We start from the raw sequence: 17,307 nt of genomic DNA on the forward strand, positions 1-17,307 counted from the left end.
TGTGCCAATCATTCCAATGATATGCCTAATACTAGTCACTGTGTTGATAAAATTTAAAATCCAAAATTTAGTTAACGGAGTGTGTGTATGTGGGTAGGGAGTGGGGCAGACAAAGAGATAAAAACCTTTATCTCAATATGTCCTGCAGGATTAAGTGAGGCAGTTCTGTTTAGCAGAATTGCACCAAACATCTTTGGGGTACCACAATAGCAGTGGTTAGCACGGTTGCTTCACAGTGCCAGGGACCCAGGTTTGATTCCCGGCCTGGGTGACTGTGCAGAGTCTGCACATTCTCCCCGTGTCTGCGTGGGTTTCCGCCCACAAGCTCCTAAAGACGTGCTTGTTAGGTGAACAGGTGCCAGAGTGTGGAGACTAGGGGATTTTCACAGTCATTTAATTGCAGTGTTAATGTAAGCCTACTTGTGACACTAATAAAGATTATTTATAAATGACCATGAAATTCACAAATCAGGTTTCAACAGTTTCATTTACATTGTCAAAGGCCACAAATCAGCCTGAGGCTTTATCTCATTAATTCAGTATCTCAATATTATAAGAACTCAAAGAAATAGTGATTTCTTTTTTAGTAGATTTATTCATTAAAAACACATTTTTGGCCTCAAAACTGATTTTTATGTAAATCAGCATTTGCCGCTCAATTTTAAAACACATTAAGAAAACTACAGTAAAAAATTGAATCACTATTTTGTGGTTCTGTCTTATGAGGTTCATATTCCACTATATTTGAGTGTGGAAAAAAACAGAATGGTGGATTCCATCACAAGTGCTCGAAGCCTTGGTTATGAATACAATCACAGTGAAGCTAGCACCATTATGGAATATCAGAACTTAATGTTACAAAACTCCCAAAAAATATTTGTTTCAATTCCAAAAAGTCAGTATAATTAACAGATTATTTCAACTCTGTTTACCATTACGTAACCTTTCAGTAAATTCAGAGTTGTGGGCAGTTGAGCTCACACTTCCTCCTTTTGAATCCAATTCCATAGATCCCCCAACCTTTGCTGAAATATTGGCTTTATCTGATCTCAGCCTCCTATAATGCACCGAGCACCACTGGGCAATGCTCAAGGACAATGCAGGGTTAACCTGCTGGTCCCTTTACAATAGAATTAGCTTCTGGACAACTCCTATGTGGAATCATGGGAGGATGGGGTGCAAATGTGAGCAGTGGACAAATATACCCCTGGGAGCAACAAGAGTTACGTTGAACGATGGTACAACTTGAAAGTATTTTTCATGAAAAACTTATTTACAACTTTCAATTAGTGTTCTTATGTTTTGCTAGTGTTTCCTTCCTTCATACAAAAATGAACCCCATAAAACCAAATCACAGTATTTACTGGAAGTACTTCGCTCCAAGGGAATGGGAGGTTGGAGCATCAAGTGATTTTATGTAAATCTGTCACTGTCGTAGTCCCTTACAATAATACTCCCATTGGGAGCAATAAAAATACATTAATAAATGGAAAGCAGACAATCGGCATCTGCGACAACCTTATAAATAATAGTTAGAAAAAGGGTACTGCATGTACAATTCTTGAGATTGGGTGAAAAACATATCAAACCATTTTCAACATGTACGTGTTTACTCCTTGTTCAATTAACAAATTGGTCATTAATTGGACCAAAGAGGTCTCCTATCCTTTATTTGAGAACCTAGTCTGGCACACTTAACTGAAACTTTGACTCAGGAGAAAGCAGTGCAGACTGACTTGCTTAAGTCATTCCTTCCCCCCCCCCCCCTGTACAGAGGAAACAAAGTGAGGAGGGACAAGGTCATTTACCCACTAATTGTCTCTTCATTCCTTATGTTCCTTACATTGCACACTGAACAAGCACTGGACATTTGAATCAAACAGGAACTGCCGACCATTTAACACATTAGGTGCTGGCAGATTTTGCCTCAAATTAGTCAGTAATGACAACTGGTTTGTAAGTGCTGCCTAAGGGCTGTGAAGAGCACACTTAGGAGTGCTTTCTTCAAGGAAGCTCAGCAACAGCTTAAATGTGTTGCCAGGAAGAGTGACCAATAACAAGACACTGGAATTATTTAAGAACCAGCTGGATGCTGCAAGTAGGAAGGGGACAGCAGTTAAAAGACACTTCCTTGTGTTGCATCTCAACAGCAATCAGTTAACAGTTTGGTACTGTTTAGACTACCAGAAAATCTTCCAATTAAAAGAAGTGTTTCCATTATTCAGCTGGTGAGCACATTGCCCGAATGAAAAACAGTATTGCAGACCAGAAGGCCACAGACTCTGCAGAGGGCTGTCAATTCAACTGGATGATAGTAGGATACACCAACTGGCTGGGTGCTAGAAAGGAGGGAGAAACAAAAAAACAGTGCGTAGCTCCCATTAGATCACCATCCAGTGCTGGAAAGCTGTATCTGTGGAAAACAGAATCAAACAGGTTCTACATGAACACCTGAGATACTCGAGAATAGTTATTGCCTGTGAAATCAAAACATGCACGTGTCAATAACTTCAAAAAGAGTAAGAAAACTTATACAAAACCATTAATATTGAGAATGTTTGTTCATAATTCATTGCGAGCTACACAATTGGGAAAACTGGCTTTCTCAGACAGGAAAGGACAATTAGATAATGAGTTGAACAGAATGCAAATGCATGGGAAATTGACAAATGAAATTTAATGCAGAGAAGTGTAAGATATTGCACAGAGAAAGGAAAATAGGCAACATATGTAATCCTTGAAAGATTCCGAAATAGTTACGGGATAAGTTGAGAGCAGTTTGGGAATCTTATTAGGCCGAATATTAATGTGACAAATCAATTCAGAATGTCAACCAAAGATGTCAAGAAAATGTTGAATTATGCAGCCAAAGCAGTGGTATGATAGATAGAGGAAGTCATTGCTCAGACTGTATAGGGCTCTGATCAAATCAGAACTTGATGGCCATGTCCAGTTCTGGTCACAGACACAGGCGACATTCAAGGACTGGATGCAGTGCTAAGATGACTGACAAGGCTGATTCCTAGTGCCAGATGTTTCAGTTATAGTTGACACTAGAAAAATAATTGTTTGACTAGGACTTGAAGCAAGAGAGAGTAGGGAAGGGGGCTTAAAGACAAGATTAGAATCAATATCAGAATGCTTGTTTCACACAAAGATAAGGCATGGAATGCACTTCAGGTTAGAATGAAACCAAAAACCCTGGGAATCATTCAAGAACCAATTGGATGCTGTACTAGGAGATCCAGGATATTCCTTGATGCTTGAATTAAGATGGAGGAATTAGCTTCCCATGTCTGTAATTATCTTGTAACCTTGTTCAAGAACTTAAAACATGCATTTGGCTTACTGGATTATACTCATTAACTTTTCTGCTGCAGATTTTACGAGATTTTATAACAATAAGAATTTCTTCCCATTCTCCTCCTCTCGTCCCACCACAGCGCACCTTGAAGTTGTGTTATTGTGCTTACTAGCTGTCATTTTTTTGAAGTTAGTGACATTTATTTTGCAAATTCCAGCAGACAGCCATTATCCAGACTCACTGCTGAGCTAAATGAAACTAAATTGAAGAAATATCAGGAGGATTACCATATGCATAACAAAAAAAAATTATTAAGGTTTTGCTAGTGGTAAAATCTTCATTAACCATTTAAATCCATCATTCACAACAATTGTACAGCATGGAAAATGTCATTCATGTAATACCAGCATCTAATATGGTGTTGGAATTTTACAGGGTTAAAAAAAAATTGTAAATCAAAAGAGGTCAATCTTGTAGGTCTTTCTTGTTGGCTGTGAGACATGCAGCAACATCCTTACAGTAAGATTTTCAGCAGAATTATTCCAATAACTTAGAATGTTGTATCCGTGTAATAATCCAGTCAGGTTCCACACCTTGTGTAAATTCACGTCGAAATCTAAGTTCAGTGAAGAATGAAACATTGGTTAAATTTAAGAGCAGCACAAGAACATGTTCTCATTACCAGATAGTGTTTAGAATAGTTTGCACGTACTAAAAGCACTGTAAATCTCTATTTCAATATTCGTGCAGTACGATCCCAGATTATTTTATCCTACCTTCCCCCAAATGTTTTATTGCTTTCCCTTTAACTTGATTATGGTTCATTACCTCATCCAGCTCTTCATCTGTCATTAATGATACTTGACAGTGACTATCTTTAGGCTATTCAAATTCATGAAGTATCACTGGCAAGTATGTTTTTTTCCTTACCACATGTTCATACTTCCAAACATTTTAGTAGCTTATGCTGGAATGTGCTAAAAGTTGGTAACTTAAATGAGTTGTCCCTGTCTTAGCTCAGGAGTGCTTTTGTCTCACAACCTCCCAATTTAGAGATCTGAGACTCTTCTTTTTAATTCCAATTAAGGGGCAATTTAGCATGGTCAATCCATCCACCCTGCACAATTTTGGGTTGTGGGGGTGAGACCCATGCAGACATGGGGAGAATGTGCAAACTCCACAATGACAGAGAACTGGGGCCAGGATCGAACCCAGGTCCTCGGTGCCATGAGATCTGGGACTCTGCTGGTATGCATGACGCATTACCCACACTGAGCAATGCATTACTAAGCTATACCTCGCCATTTTCTATTGACTCCATTACAGAAATTTCCAACCCAACACATGATATTTAATAACAATTTCACATTAACAAATTAAATAGCTCAGTTTACTCAAGTGGACCCATTATCAAATTTCACTCAGATTCCAAAATAGATGCTGTCTCTAAAGAGAACTGATTGATTATGTGCAAAATAGCTATGTGATTGTATGATACAAAGGCCGGGATTCTCCCTTCTGTGGACTAAGTTCACACACCGACGTGAAAACTGGCGCCAACGACTCCGGCGGGCCCCCAAGGTGAGGAATTATCACCTATCTCGGGGGCTAGGTGAACGCCGGAGTGATTGGCACAACTCCAGCCGGCGGCGAAGGGACTGCGTGAGTTCGCGCATGCGTGGAGCGCCCGTCGTGATATTGCGCGTGCACGGAACCGCCAGCGTGATTCCGCGCATGCACAGACCGCCCCTCGTATTTTTGCCGCATGCACAGGGGATTTTCTTCCCCGCGCCGGCTACGGCGGAGCCCTACAGGGGCTGGCGCGGAAGGAACAAGTGCCCCCACGGAACAGGCCCACCCGCAGATCCGGGGGCCCCGATCGTGGGCCGGGCCACCCGCCCCGGGGTCGGATCCCCCTGCGCCCCCTCGAGGACTGCCCAAGCCGACTTATCTGCCAGGTTCCGCGGTGTGGGACCATGCGTACCACGCTGGCGGGACTGGCCAAAAACGGATGGCCGCTCGGCTTATCGGGGCCCGGAGAATCGCCGGGGCTGGAGCCGCTGCCAACTGTCCCCGACCGGTGCGGCGTGAGTCCCACCCCCGGCTGAAAAACGGCACCGGAGAATACGGCAGCCGGAGTGGGATTCGTTCCGCCCGCCCGCCCCCCCCCCCCCCGGGATTTTTCTGACCCAGCGGGGGGGTCGGAGAATCCCGCCCAAAGATTTTCAAACTGACTATTCTTCGTTAGTTGTTATAGATTCTCAACCAAAATTGCTCTGTTGTTCGAATTTCAACTGTCGAGCACCCTTAAACAAAGTATGGAAAGATTGACAGAAAATGTACTAAAGTTACATGGTAATACTTATTATTAAAAACATTATGCTTTACAGCCATTTCCTTTTATTAAATTTTTGTGCTCATCAAGGTGAAGGATCTTGATTCTAAGGAAGATACCATTCCTCTATTTCAAAGAACGCAGTGTTAGTGCCAAACATTAAAACTCTTTTCACTATGACCCAACCTCAGAAAGGCATCAATCATCAATTCTTACATCAACCATTTGTGACCAGGCTTAGTGAGGCTGCTAATCAATCGCAGACCAATTTGTGCTGTGGGTCCACACAAATGCTGCACTTGACTCAGATTGTAATCCTATAAATTTGAGCAATTAGCATGCAGACGGGACTTACAATCCATCTGTTTTATTTCAGCCACCAGTCTCCGTATTTTTGAGTTATTTTAAAAGAATTATGGTCTTCCACTATTTTAAACCAAATAGTATTAAAGTGGGCTGAAACCACGGAGCTGGCAGCGTAATTGTAATGTCACTGTGGACTGGTAACCCAGAAACTGAGGCTCAAGCTCTGGGGACACAAATCCAAATCTCATTGTGGTAATTGGTGCAATTTGAATTCAGTTAATAAAGGTAGCCTTGATAACATTGGCCATGACAGCTATCATCGATTGCTGTTAAAAACTCATCTGGCTCACTGATGTCCTTTCGGGAAGGCAATCACTTGTCCTTACCTAGTCTGGCCTACATGCGACTCCAGACCCACAATAGTGCGGTAACTGCCCTCTGAATTGGCAGGGCAAGTTTCTCAAGGGCAACAAATGCTGGCCTTGGGAGTGATGCTTACATCCCATGCCGTAAAAGAATTAAAACATACCTAAATGCAGCCTATTTGAGTAGCATTGGCAACATAATATCCACAAAGAGTCAAACACAGCAGTGTTTCTAAATCATTGGGCTTTAATGTATAAAGTATGAATGCTATTTCAGCAACTTCAAAATAGTTAAGACAGAAGATTAAATATATAACATACTATGATAGAATACAGATTTATGTCTCCAGTCTTATCACTTTCAATACAATTTTCAGAGTGAAGTTTCAGTTCACAGAGCAGTGCAGCAATGGAACCAGCCATTGTGTCTGCACCAGCTCTTTTGAAGAGAAATCCAGTTCATTCCATTCTGCCATTCTCTCCTCGTAGTTTCTTTTTTTCAAATATTTACCAAATTCCCTTCTGAAGACTACGATTGAATCGATATCCACCACCCAATCAGGTAGTGCATTCCAAATTTTAATCACGTACATCATTTAAAGATATTTGCCTCTGGTTCTTTTACCATTCATCTGAACTCTGTTCCCTCTGCTTATCAACCCATCAGATATTGGAAATAGTTCCTCTTACCCATCAGGATTGTAACACTTGTACCACATCTCCTCTTGGGCCTTCTCTGCTCTCAGGATTATAACCCCAACTTCTCCAGTCTATCCATATAACTATAAACCTTGTAGTAAGTGTTTTCTGTGTGTTATCCAACTCCCTCATGTCCTTTCCAAAGTGTGGTGCCCAGAATTATACACAATCACCTGTGACTGAATTAATGTTTTATATAGTTTTATCATAACTTCCTGGCTTTCGTACTCTGTGTCTCTATGTGCAGGATACCATGCACATTTTATTAACTGCTTTGTTAACCTGTCCTGCCTCCTTCAAAGATTGTGCTTCTTGCACCCCCTTTAAAATTGTACCATTTGGTATGTAATGTCTCTCATTTCTTCAGAATTTGTTGCCTCACATTTTTCTGTATTGAATTTCATTGCCATTTGTCCGATCACTTCCTCAGCCGGTCCCTCTCAAATCAATCACAATCTTCAGTGTTTATTACAATTCCAAGTTTTATGAAGTTTATTTTGAAGTTGCTGAAATAGTCATCTGTAATTTTGAATTATCCTAATATATTTAAAGTGTAACATTGCCTCCTGACAAACTAACTCTTCACACATTTCTCTACTTCTGCCCTTTGTAGGCCACACCAAAGGCTAGTTCTTCCAGAACATTGGCAGAGATCTTGCTGCAACTTGCCAAAGTGGACTTACTGGCACCCCCTATAATAATTTAAAATTTCCACGAGCAACCAACAAGGCACAATATCCAACATTTGGCAAACTGAGAAATAATGAGGCCAATTCCGTGTCCCATCCACTCCTGGTGTAGTGAAGTGGCACAGTCAGTTGGCTGCAGAACACCACCACCAACCCGGCTTGCTCTTCAGGTTAAATGTAAGCGTGACTACATTTACGTATCATAAGAAACAATAAGTGGCATATGCCATCAATAAACATCGAACAAAACTCCCAACAGTGCAGTACAAATAGAGTTATAGTTACAAAACTTACTCATAATTTGCTGTAAGCAGACGCTTACTGTCTTTGCTGCTTTCATCACCAAATACTACTTGAAACACTTTTGTTCCCTCAGGGGTTTCATCTGGAAGTTCAGCATCAGTCAGGTACCAGTAACGCATTATGATACTGACAAACTTTCTACCTGTTGGGATGACAACATTTAATGGCTAGCAGCTTCCAACATATCAAAAACATGCCTGCAGTAAATCAAAAACATTCCTGCAGAAAAGAATAGTCCCAAGTTACGGTCATAGAAACTGAGCTCATTAGAATTGGATATTTATTAAAAAATAAAGCACAATTGCAGGTAGTGAACAAAACCCTGTAAACAATACGATTCCAAGACAGATTCGATTCTGACCTCGGGTGACTGTGTGGAGTTTGAACTTTTACCCATGTCTGCGTGGGTTTCCTCCAGGTGCTCCGGTTTTCTCCCACAGTCCAAAGATGTGCAGGTTAGGTGGATTGGCCATGCTAAATTGCCCTTAGTTTCTAAAACATTAGGTGGGGTTACTGGGATAGGGCAGAGGCGTGGGCTTAAGTAGGTTGCTCTTTCCAAGGGCTGGTGCAGACTCGATGGGCCGAATGGCCTCCTTTTGCACTGTAATTTCTCTGAAATCTAGAAGAAGGCACAACAATGGTGTGTTCATTATAGAATCATAGAATCTATAGTGCAGAAGGAGGCCATTCGGTCTGCACTGACCGTAGGAAAGAACACCCCACTTAAGCCCACACCGCTACCCTATTCCCATAATCCAGTAACCCCACTTAACGTTTTTTGGACACTGGTATTCATTGAATTCTTTCCAGCACAAGACAGAGGCCACTCAGCCCAACTGGTCCATGTTGATGTTTATGCTCCACACGAGCCTCCTCCCACCGGCTTCATATCACTATCAGATAACCCTATTTTCCTTCCTCACTCGTATGTTTATCAGGCTTCCCCTGAAATGCATCTATGCTATTCATACCATGCGCGGCATGGTAGCACAGTGGTTAGCACAGTTGCTTCACAGCTCCAGGGTCCCAGGTTTGATTCCCGGCTTGGGTTACTGTCTGTGCGGAGTTTGCATGTTCTCCCTGTGTCTGCGTGGGTTTCCACCGGGTGCTCTGGTTTTCTCCCGCAGTCCAAAGATGTGCAAGATGTGGACTGGCCGTGCTAAATTGCCCTTGGTGTCCAAAAAGGGTTAGGTGGGGTTACTGGGATGCGGGTGGAGATGTGGGCTTAAGTAGGGTGCTCTTTCCAAGGGTCAATGCAGACTCGATGGGCTGAATGGCCTCTTTCTGCACTGTAAATTCTATGATCTATGACAGCACGATGGATAGGATGAGGAGAGCTTGAAGCTCAGTTCACAATCTAAAAGGACAGAGAAAGGGGGACACAACATTCCTAGAAGTAATCCTGCCAGATTGTGCAGTGGATAAAAAGGCCAATCAGTTCGAAGAGCATCCCACCTGTCAGATTTAAGTACAGGAGCTGGGAACTATCGCTGGAGAAAGTTAGTGCAATGAGCGACAGTAAAAGACAGTTGGAGGGGTGAAGATAGCAAAGGTAGAAACAAAGCAGATGTTTGGTAAATCCAGTGCAGTGGTTGTGCCAAATCAGATGGATTGTCAGAACATTGAGATGGTGATGAAAAGGGAAGTGGCAGAAGCTGTCAGTTTCTTTTGGGACAGAGATAATTACAGAAGGGTGAGCAGAAATGACTGTCTGAAGTGGAACCCTCAGGCCGGAGCCTTTTGATGAGAAGGTCAAGAGAGAATTCATGGATGGGGAGAGGGCACTAGGGAGGGCTGCTTAACATGGCCAGTGAAATTCACTGAAGACAAGAATGCAGAGAAATCAGAAAGCTGAAGTAGGTGAAGAGAAGTAACCAAATAACCAGAAGATGTAGTTTCTTATCTAACATGGGGAAATATCAGAGGGGCGGTAAGGATTTCAAGAAAGGGGAGTGGGTGAAGTTCTCAAAGAAGGAGAAGTACCAGGGGATTACGAGCACATGTCAAGGCAGGAGCTGACAATGAATGTCACACTGCAAGGAATAACATTGAAAGTGTAACCAGAAGGGCAGCTTTAATAAGTAGGAAATATGAGCAAAGTTTAACTTGGAGCCCAGATAGCAAAGGCCTCTAGGACAAGGTGATAGGTAATGATAGTCTCATTTGCATGCAGTAATAATTCTGCACGTTAATGCACAGTGGATATGTGATAACGAGCACAGGTCCTTCTCCCCAAATACACAGTAAATTTCCAGGAGTATACATTTCAAAAACTGCATTATGACATAATAAAGTTCTGATTGTACAATTTGTTGTAATATTAACCATATTTTTAGCTGTCAAGTTTAATAAATAAAACAAACCTTGGTTATCATAATAAATTCCAACATCGCCTGGCGTGCTGTACATAATTTCATCCAGGTCAGCAGCTAAGGCCTCCCTGCGGTTAACTGGCAAAGCTAAGCATTTTTCTTCAACTTCCTCCAATGCCTGTACATAAAACAATTTGTATTTGGGTAATAAAACAGACCTACTGATCAGAAATAAAAGAATTACAGCAAGATATCACCTCTAAAAGGATTTACAATGATATACAAAGCACGTCTCTAATCTTTTTGATTAGGAGAAAGCTAATGTTGAGGTTGTGTTAGGTAAACAATCGTCTGTTTTATTTTATTTTAAAATCACACAAACCATTTTCTCGCCTCTGAAAAGTCACAGCTGAATATTTACTAAGAAAAAAATGTCCAGAAATTATGCAAGAGAATGTATATCTATATATGCAAGTGATAGGAAAAACACTTTGATGGATCCTCTCACCCTGCCTCACCATATTGCATTTGCAATTTTGGTTTTGTGGAACTTGACAAACACAGATGTTGCCACAGCAATTTGCTTCTACAAAGTGCTACTTGGAATTCGTCAAAAACAAGAAACTATTCCTCTTTAAAGCACGGATAATTTTCAAGAAAGTAAGTGTTGAAATCATCACAAACTTATTTCACTGTTCACCAGAAAATATCTAACAATTCTGGTTAAGATAAATTGCATTTTACCTCTTTTGATACAAGTTCCTTCAATTCATCAAAATTGCACTCTGAAAGCATCTTTGACACTTGTGAAAAGGCCTATGGAAGAAGTCAATGAACAATGTGTGAAGCTTTACTTTCATAAACTGGCATATCTGGTACACACACTAAACTATATCTACAACACAGGGAGAAAATGAGCGAAATATTTAGTCATGCTGCACTGTATTACAAGCAATAAAACACTGGCCTTTCATTTCATAAGGGGTGACCGTTGGGCAGAAGTTACATTAACTGACCACCATAAATGTAAACCTGGATTCAGGGCTCGATGTGAGAGATCCTTCCCTGTTCCATTGGGGATCTGGGATAGAGAACATTGCAGAGAGCAGTATCGCCAAATAATTTAAGCCACTATTAGCAGTCACCCACACTATTTGTAACATTTGTGCTCTGGTTGAGTATGCTTCACGTATACCTTGAGAATGAGCAGTTGTAGCCGCTCTTCCACCAACTGAAGGGGCTGTGCCCAAATTTGTAGTGGCACTTCAGTCCTAATCTTTGGATAACTGTTACAGAGGGAAGAAGGAAAGTCAGAGGACCTCAGGGGTCTGCCCAACATGGCTATGAACAGGTCCAGGCAGCGTGTAGTTGAGGGATTGTTCAGTTTGATTGCTTGCCTCACTTCTGTGGTTATTTCAATGCCTGGGTCTCCTACAGGGGGAGCTTAGTGTTTGCCAGCACTCTCAAAGATTTCCTCGACAATAAAGGCGGGGGGGAAAAGAGAGAAACTGGAGTGTTTTATTGACACAAGCAACAGCATTTGAATTTGGTGAATGTCCTTCTGTTTTATCTAAGTTTTGAGGTTTGTTGCTTATGTTCCTTTTAGAAAGAGGGCACTTTTGTAAATTTGATTTCTGTTGGGATGCAGGGGAGATGAGTAATTGTGGGATAGAAGTGGCCCTAGCTAACATTCCTTCACCCCTATCCAACAGGTTATATGGGTATTTATCTTATTGTTGCAATTGGAACCTTATTGTGTGCAAATTGGCTGCTTTGTCAATTTTAAATCCCCCAGGAGAATGGAGTCAGGGCCGATAAAGTCAACTCCGCCAGAATGCCTTGCAGTGCAGTCCCACAGTGCCCTGCCTCTCATTCACTGCGATGCCAGGAATGCAAAAAATTCCATTCCAAAAGGATAGAAAACCCACCCCCAAAATTCTGGGAAATAAGCTTATGTTCACACAGCTGGTCACCCATTATCCAGATGGACAGATTCAGGAACATGGGCAGTGAAAATAACTAGTGGCTGGTCAGGGGCAGTGGGGCCGGCAGCGGCTGTCAGTGCCATTGGTCAGTTGATGAAGGCTAGTCATACTAGAACCACTGCTTTTCTTGATTCATATTAATGCCTTGTGCACAGAACCCAATTTCAAAATTTACAGACAATACAAACCTGGAAGTATTGTGAACTGGGAGGAAGATAATGATAAATTTCAAGAGGACAGACAGGCTGCTGGCAAGGGTGGTAGAGTAAACATAATGTAGAGATGTATGAAGTGATACAATTTAGCAGGAAGAGTGAGGAGAGGAAATGTAAATTAAAGGATACAATTGTAAAAGATGCTGGGAGCAAAGGGATCTGGGAGTACAGGTACGCTGTCGTAGAATGCAGGATTAATCACTGAGGATGGAGGAGAAATTTCTCCACTCAAAGTTGTGAATTTTTGGAATTCTCTGCCCGAGGGTTGTGGATGCTCCATTGTTGAATATATTTCAGGCTGGAATGTACAGATTATTGGTTTCTGAGAAACAAGGGATACAGAGAACAGGTGGGAAAGTTGAGTCCAAGTCCAAGAACAATCATGATTGTATTGAATTGTAGAGCAGGGTCGATGGGCAGTAGAGTTTATTCTTATCTCGTGTTCTTGTAAATCATTAAAGGTGGGTGGGTGGGTTGAGGTGGTTCAAAAAGGTATAAATCCTGGGTTTTATAAACAGAGATATAAAGTACAAAAGAAACACTGAACCTGTATAACCTTGTTCAGCCTTAACTTGAGTTGTGCCCCCAATTCTGGGCACCACACTATGGGAAGGATGTATATTAAAAGCTTTAGAAAAGCTGCCGAGAAGATTTAGGAGAATTGTTTGAGGAATATGGGACTTCAGTGATGTGGGTAGACTAGAGAAGAAAATATCGATAGGATGTTTGATAGAAGTGTTCAAATTTATGAGCTATCTACTAGTGAAAACATGTGGATCCAGAACAGGGGTGGGCAAACTACGGCCCGCGGGCCGTTTATGCGGCCCACCAAGTCATTAAAAAAAAAAAATTTAAATTTTTTTTTTAATTTTTAATTTTTTTTAAGGTTAATGGGGGGGCTGTTGGGTTACTTACTGGTATAGGGTGGATACGTTGACTTGAGTAGGGTGATCATTGCTCGGCACAACGTCGAGGGCCGAAGGGCCTGTTCTGTGCTGTACTGTTCTATGTTCTTTATGAGGCGCCCAGAATCATAACCGGGTGAAGTAATTATTTTACTTAATATACTATGCGGCCCTTTAAAATTGTGAATTTCTGAATGTGGCCCTTGCACGGAAAAGTTTGCCCACCCCTGATCCAGAGTATACAGATTTACAGTGAAAGGCAAAATAAACAGTGACAACACGAGGAAAGTAAGAAGTCTTACAACACCAGGCTAAAGTCCAACAGGTTTATTTCAAATCACTAGCTTTCGGAGCACAGCTCCTTCCTCAGGTGAATGAAGAGGTGGGTTCTGGAACCACCTCTTCATTCACCTGAGGAAGGAGCTGTGCTCCGAAAGCTGGTGATTCAAAACATAGAACAGACAGTGCAGAATGAAGACATTCGGCCCATCCAGTCTGCACCGATCCACTGAAGCACCTCACTTCCACCCTATCCCCATAATTAATAACCTCTCCTAACTTTTTGGTCACTTAAGGGCAATTTATCATGGCCAATCCACCTAACCTGTACGTCTTTGGGCTGTGGGAGGAAACCAGAGCACCCGGAGGAAACCCACGCAGACACGCAGGCACAGGCAGTGACCCAGCGGGGAATTGAACCTGGCACCCTGACGCTGTGAAGCCACAGTGCCATCCACTTGTGCTACCGTGTTGCCCAGTCCAACGCCGGCATCTCCACATCAACACGAGGAAAAGCATGTTTTACGCGGCAATAAGTTAGACTGCCCTAGAGAGTGGTGGAGATGGATTCAAAAGTGGCTTTCAAAAGGGAAGTGTCTGCAGGTTTGCCACATTATAGGAAGGATGTGATTGCATGAGAGAGAGTGCAGAGGAGATTGACAAGGATGGTGCCCGAGTTGGAGAATTTCAGCTATGAAGAGAGGTTGGTTAGGATGGTTGTTTTCCAGAGCAGAGATGGCTGATTCAGGTGTAGAAAACTATTAGGACCGTCGATAAGGTAGATAGAAAGCAACTTTTCCTCTTAGTAGCGGGGTCAATGATTAGGGGACATAAATTTAAGACCAGGGCAGGAGATGTAGAAGGGGACTTGAGGAAAAACCTTTTCAACGGGAGGCTGGTGGGAATCTGGAACTCATTGCTTCAAAAGGTGGTAGAGGCAGGAACCCTCACAGCATCCAAGAAGCATTTAGATAAGCATTTGAAACACCACAGCATACAAGGCTACGGACCAAGTGCTGAAAAATGGAATTAGAATAAATGTGTTTGTCAAGGACACAATGGACCAAAGGACCTATTTTTGTGCTGCAAACCTATAATTGCAAGGCTACAGGAAAAGGTGAGAGAGCGGGACAAGCTGAATTGGTCTATCAGAGAGCCAGAACAGGCATGATGGGCTCAATGGCCTCCTTCTCTGTTGATTGCCATTCTAAGTAAGCCCTTTTTGAAGTAAACTCCAACTCTGCCCCGGAACGCACCTGTTTGGCACCAGCAGAAAACTCATCGAAGGTGAAGTCCTGATCAAAATACGCTCTTATCAGGAAGAAATACATCCTGGTCCGGGCCCAGGTGAATGGGTTGGGGATGCCGACCACCACCACTTTCTTACCCCGCTGCCGAGGCTCCCGCTCGCTGCTGTAACTCCTGGCCCAGGGAAGTGGCCTGAGGGCGGGCAACTGAGAGGATGGTGTCAGGCACCGCTTGGCCGTGCGAACGGCCCCGGGATGCTGGTGAGGCCGGGCCAGGCTGAGCAAAACCAGGCTCCAGCGCCTGCCCACCAGCGCCATCTTAACGCAGCACCGCCTCCTCCCCTCCCATTGGCGGAGCTGCGTCCCACACCACCATCCGTCCGGGGGAGCAACCGAGCCCTGAACACAAGGCACCGCCTCAACCAACAGAACACCACTGACAACAATCACTCTCAGTGAATGACTCCCAGTTCATGCTGCAGGCGGGGCGGGGGGCTTCATTGTTAGGTGAATAAGTTGTATTGCAATTTTTCTAAACTTGTGGCTTTTGCCTGGAAATCATTGTGTAATAATCTGATTGCTCCTCAAGACAGCATTCAGGATGAGCAAAAATGCATCCCCAACTAAAACAATAGAACTTACTTTTTGTCTCTCCCTATTTGGACTGCATGTTTTGATTGGTTCACTTAAGTGTCTGTTGGAGGGTTGATTTGGTGGGTGCTGCCTGCCACATGTGAAGACACATGTGGCCTGCGGAAGACTGGAACTGACATGTGTGACTGCCAATGGTGATGGTAGTGGTAATAATAATCTTTATTGTTGTCACAAGTAGGCTTGCATTAACACTGCAATGAAGTTACTGTGAAAAGCCCCTAGTCGCTTCACTCTGGCACTGGTTCGGGTACACACAGAGGGAGAATTCAGAATGTCCAAATTACCTAACAGCAGATCTTTCGGGACATGTGGGAGGAAACCAGAGCACCCAGAGGAAACCCACGCAGACACGGGGAGAATGTGCAGACTCCGTACAGACAGTAACCCAAGCTGGGAATTGAACCTGGGACCCTGGCGCTGTGAAGCAACAGTACTGACCACTGTGCTACCGTGCTGCCCACAGTGGTGGGGTAGTTATTGGAAAACAAAACCAGCTAAAGCTCAGGGGTGTTCAATAAAGTTACCCTGGTTGGAGAGATTGTTTCTGTTTGGATTGGATGGGATTGATCAGAGAGTTGGGGATGGCATGGGAGAGATGGTTTGGGAAGGTTGAGATACTATGGCAGGATATGAGGCATGGGAGGGGTGGATGAAATTATGGAATTGGTTAAATGTGATAAGGACATTTATTTGTAAAACTTATTCAAATGTGTTTTTTTTGCTAAAAAAAATAGATTCACTAGATTTGAATGAAGAATTTTTTTTAAAGTTGTGAGGTGAATTCAAAGAATACATTAGCGTTGATTGTGTAGATGAAGAAGATGATAACCCCTCCAGAGTTTCTATACAGGCTTACTCCAATGGAAAAGACCACAGCACAAACTTAGAATTAAGAAAGAAATGGTTCTAATGTTACAATGAAGCTTGAATCATAAACAAGGACTTCCTCACAGAACAAGATTGAGTTATGAAGCTGAGTTCTTTGATGATAGATGCTGTAATTATTAACAGCAGGTTTCAAGGAAATATTCTTTCAATAATATTGAGCTCATCAGATGTAAACCTGTCTTTTCAACATGATGGAAACAGATCCCAAGTAGACTTTCATTTTTAAAAATTACAAACAAATCACAAGCCCAGACTCTTGAAATCATGCGCTGCAGCAATTCAAGAAAGGCAGCTCATCACCTCCTTCTCATGGGCAATAAATGCTGGCCTAGCCAGTGATATCCCATGAATGAATTTTTAAAATGTTTTATAATTGCATTTTTATTCCTAGGCCTGCTTTTACACATATAGACAGCCTTATGGAGCTTTCTCCAGAGTAAGAAGATTTGATTCTGTTGAAGTCTTAGCTGAAAGATTAACTAGAAATCCTACATTTAAAAAAATACTCACAATAAAGGTACTAATTTGGCCCCAATTGTTTTGCAGGTCTCTGATGGTGTTTGGTATTTTTAATGGTAAAATGTGTTTATAATTAATGAATATTATAGATTGTTGAACTATAGTGGAAACAAATACACCTTTGTGGTAGCTGCTTTAATCAAATGAGTTTGAACGTGATCAGTAACATACTGTAACACATTTTAGACAATTTTATGTATTTCTCAGCCACTTTTCTTTTTCTGTATACTGTATATGTAGCACAAAACATTAAAGATTTTGGCAGGTCTCTTAGTTTCTTTGAAAGAATAGTAAATATTTAA

At 42.2% G+C, this 17,307-nt stretch overlaps 1 protein-coding gene across 2 annotated transcripts; it reads right to left on the reverse strand.

The window, feature by feature from the left end:
• Nucleotides 1–575: 575 nt before the first annotated feature.
• maip1 (matrix AAA peptidase interacting protein 1) lies at nt 576–15,373 on the reverse strand. Of its 2 annotated transcripts, XM_038789049.1 has the most exons (6): nt 14,954–15,367; nt 11,058–11,129; nt 10,365–10,491; nt 7,993–8,143; nt 3,823–3,920; nt 576–2,413 (listed from the first exon to the last, which is right to left on the reverse strand). In XM_038789049.1, exons 1-5 carry the CDS (start codon nt 15,260–15,262, stop codon nt 3,842–3,844), a joined length of 738 nt encoding a protein of 245 aa, XP_038644977.1. In that variant the 5' UTR covers nt 15,263–15,367; the 3' UTR covers nt 576–2,413; nt 3,823–3,841. The 2 variants fall into 2 exon arrangements, with proteins under 2 accessions (XP_038644977.1, XP_038644978.1); XM_038789050.1 differs by lacking the exon at nt 11,058–11,129 and having other exon boundaries at nt 576–3,920; nt 14,954–15,373.
• Nucleotides 15,374–17,307: the final 1,934 nt, after the last annotated feature.

This window comes from Scyliorhinus canicula, chromosome 2, assembly GCF_902713615.1.
Source record: "Scyliorhinus canicula chromosome 2, sScyCan1.1, whole genome shotgun sequence".
NCBI lineage: Eukaryota > Metazoa > Chordata > Chondrichthyes > Carcharhiniformes > Scyliorhinidae > Scyliorhinus > Scyliorhinus canicula.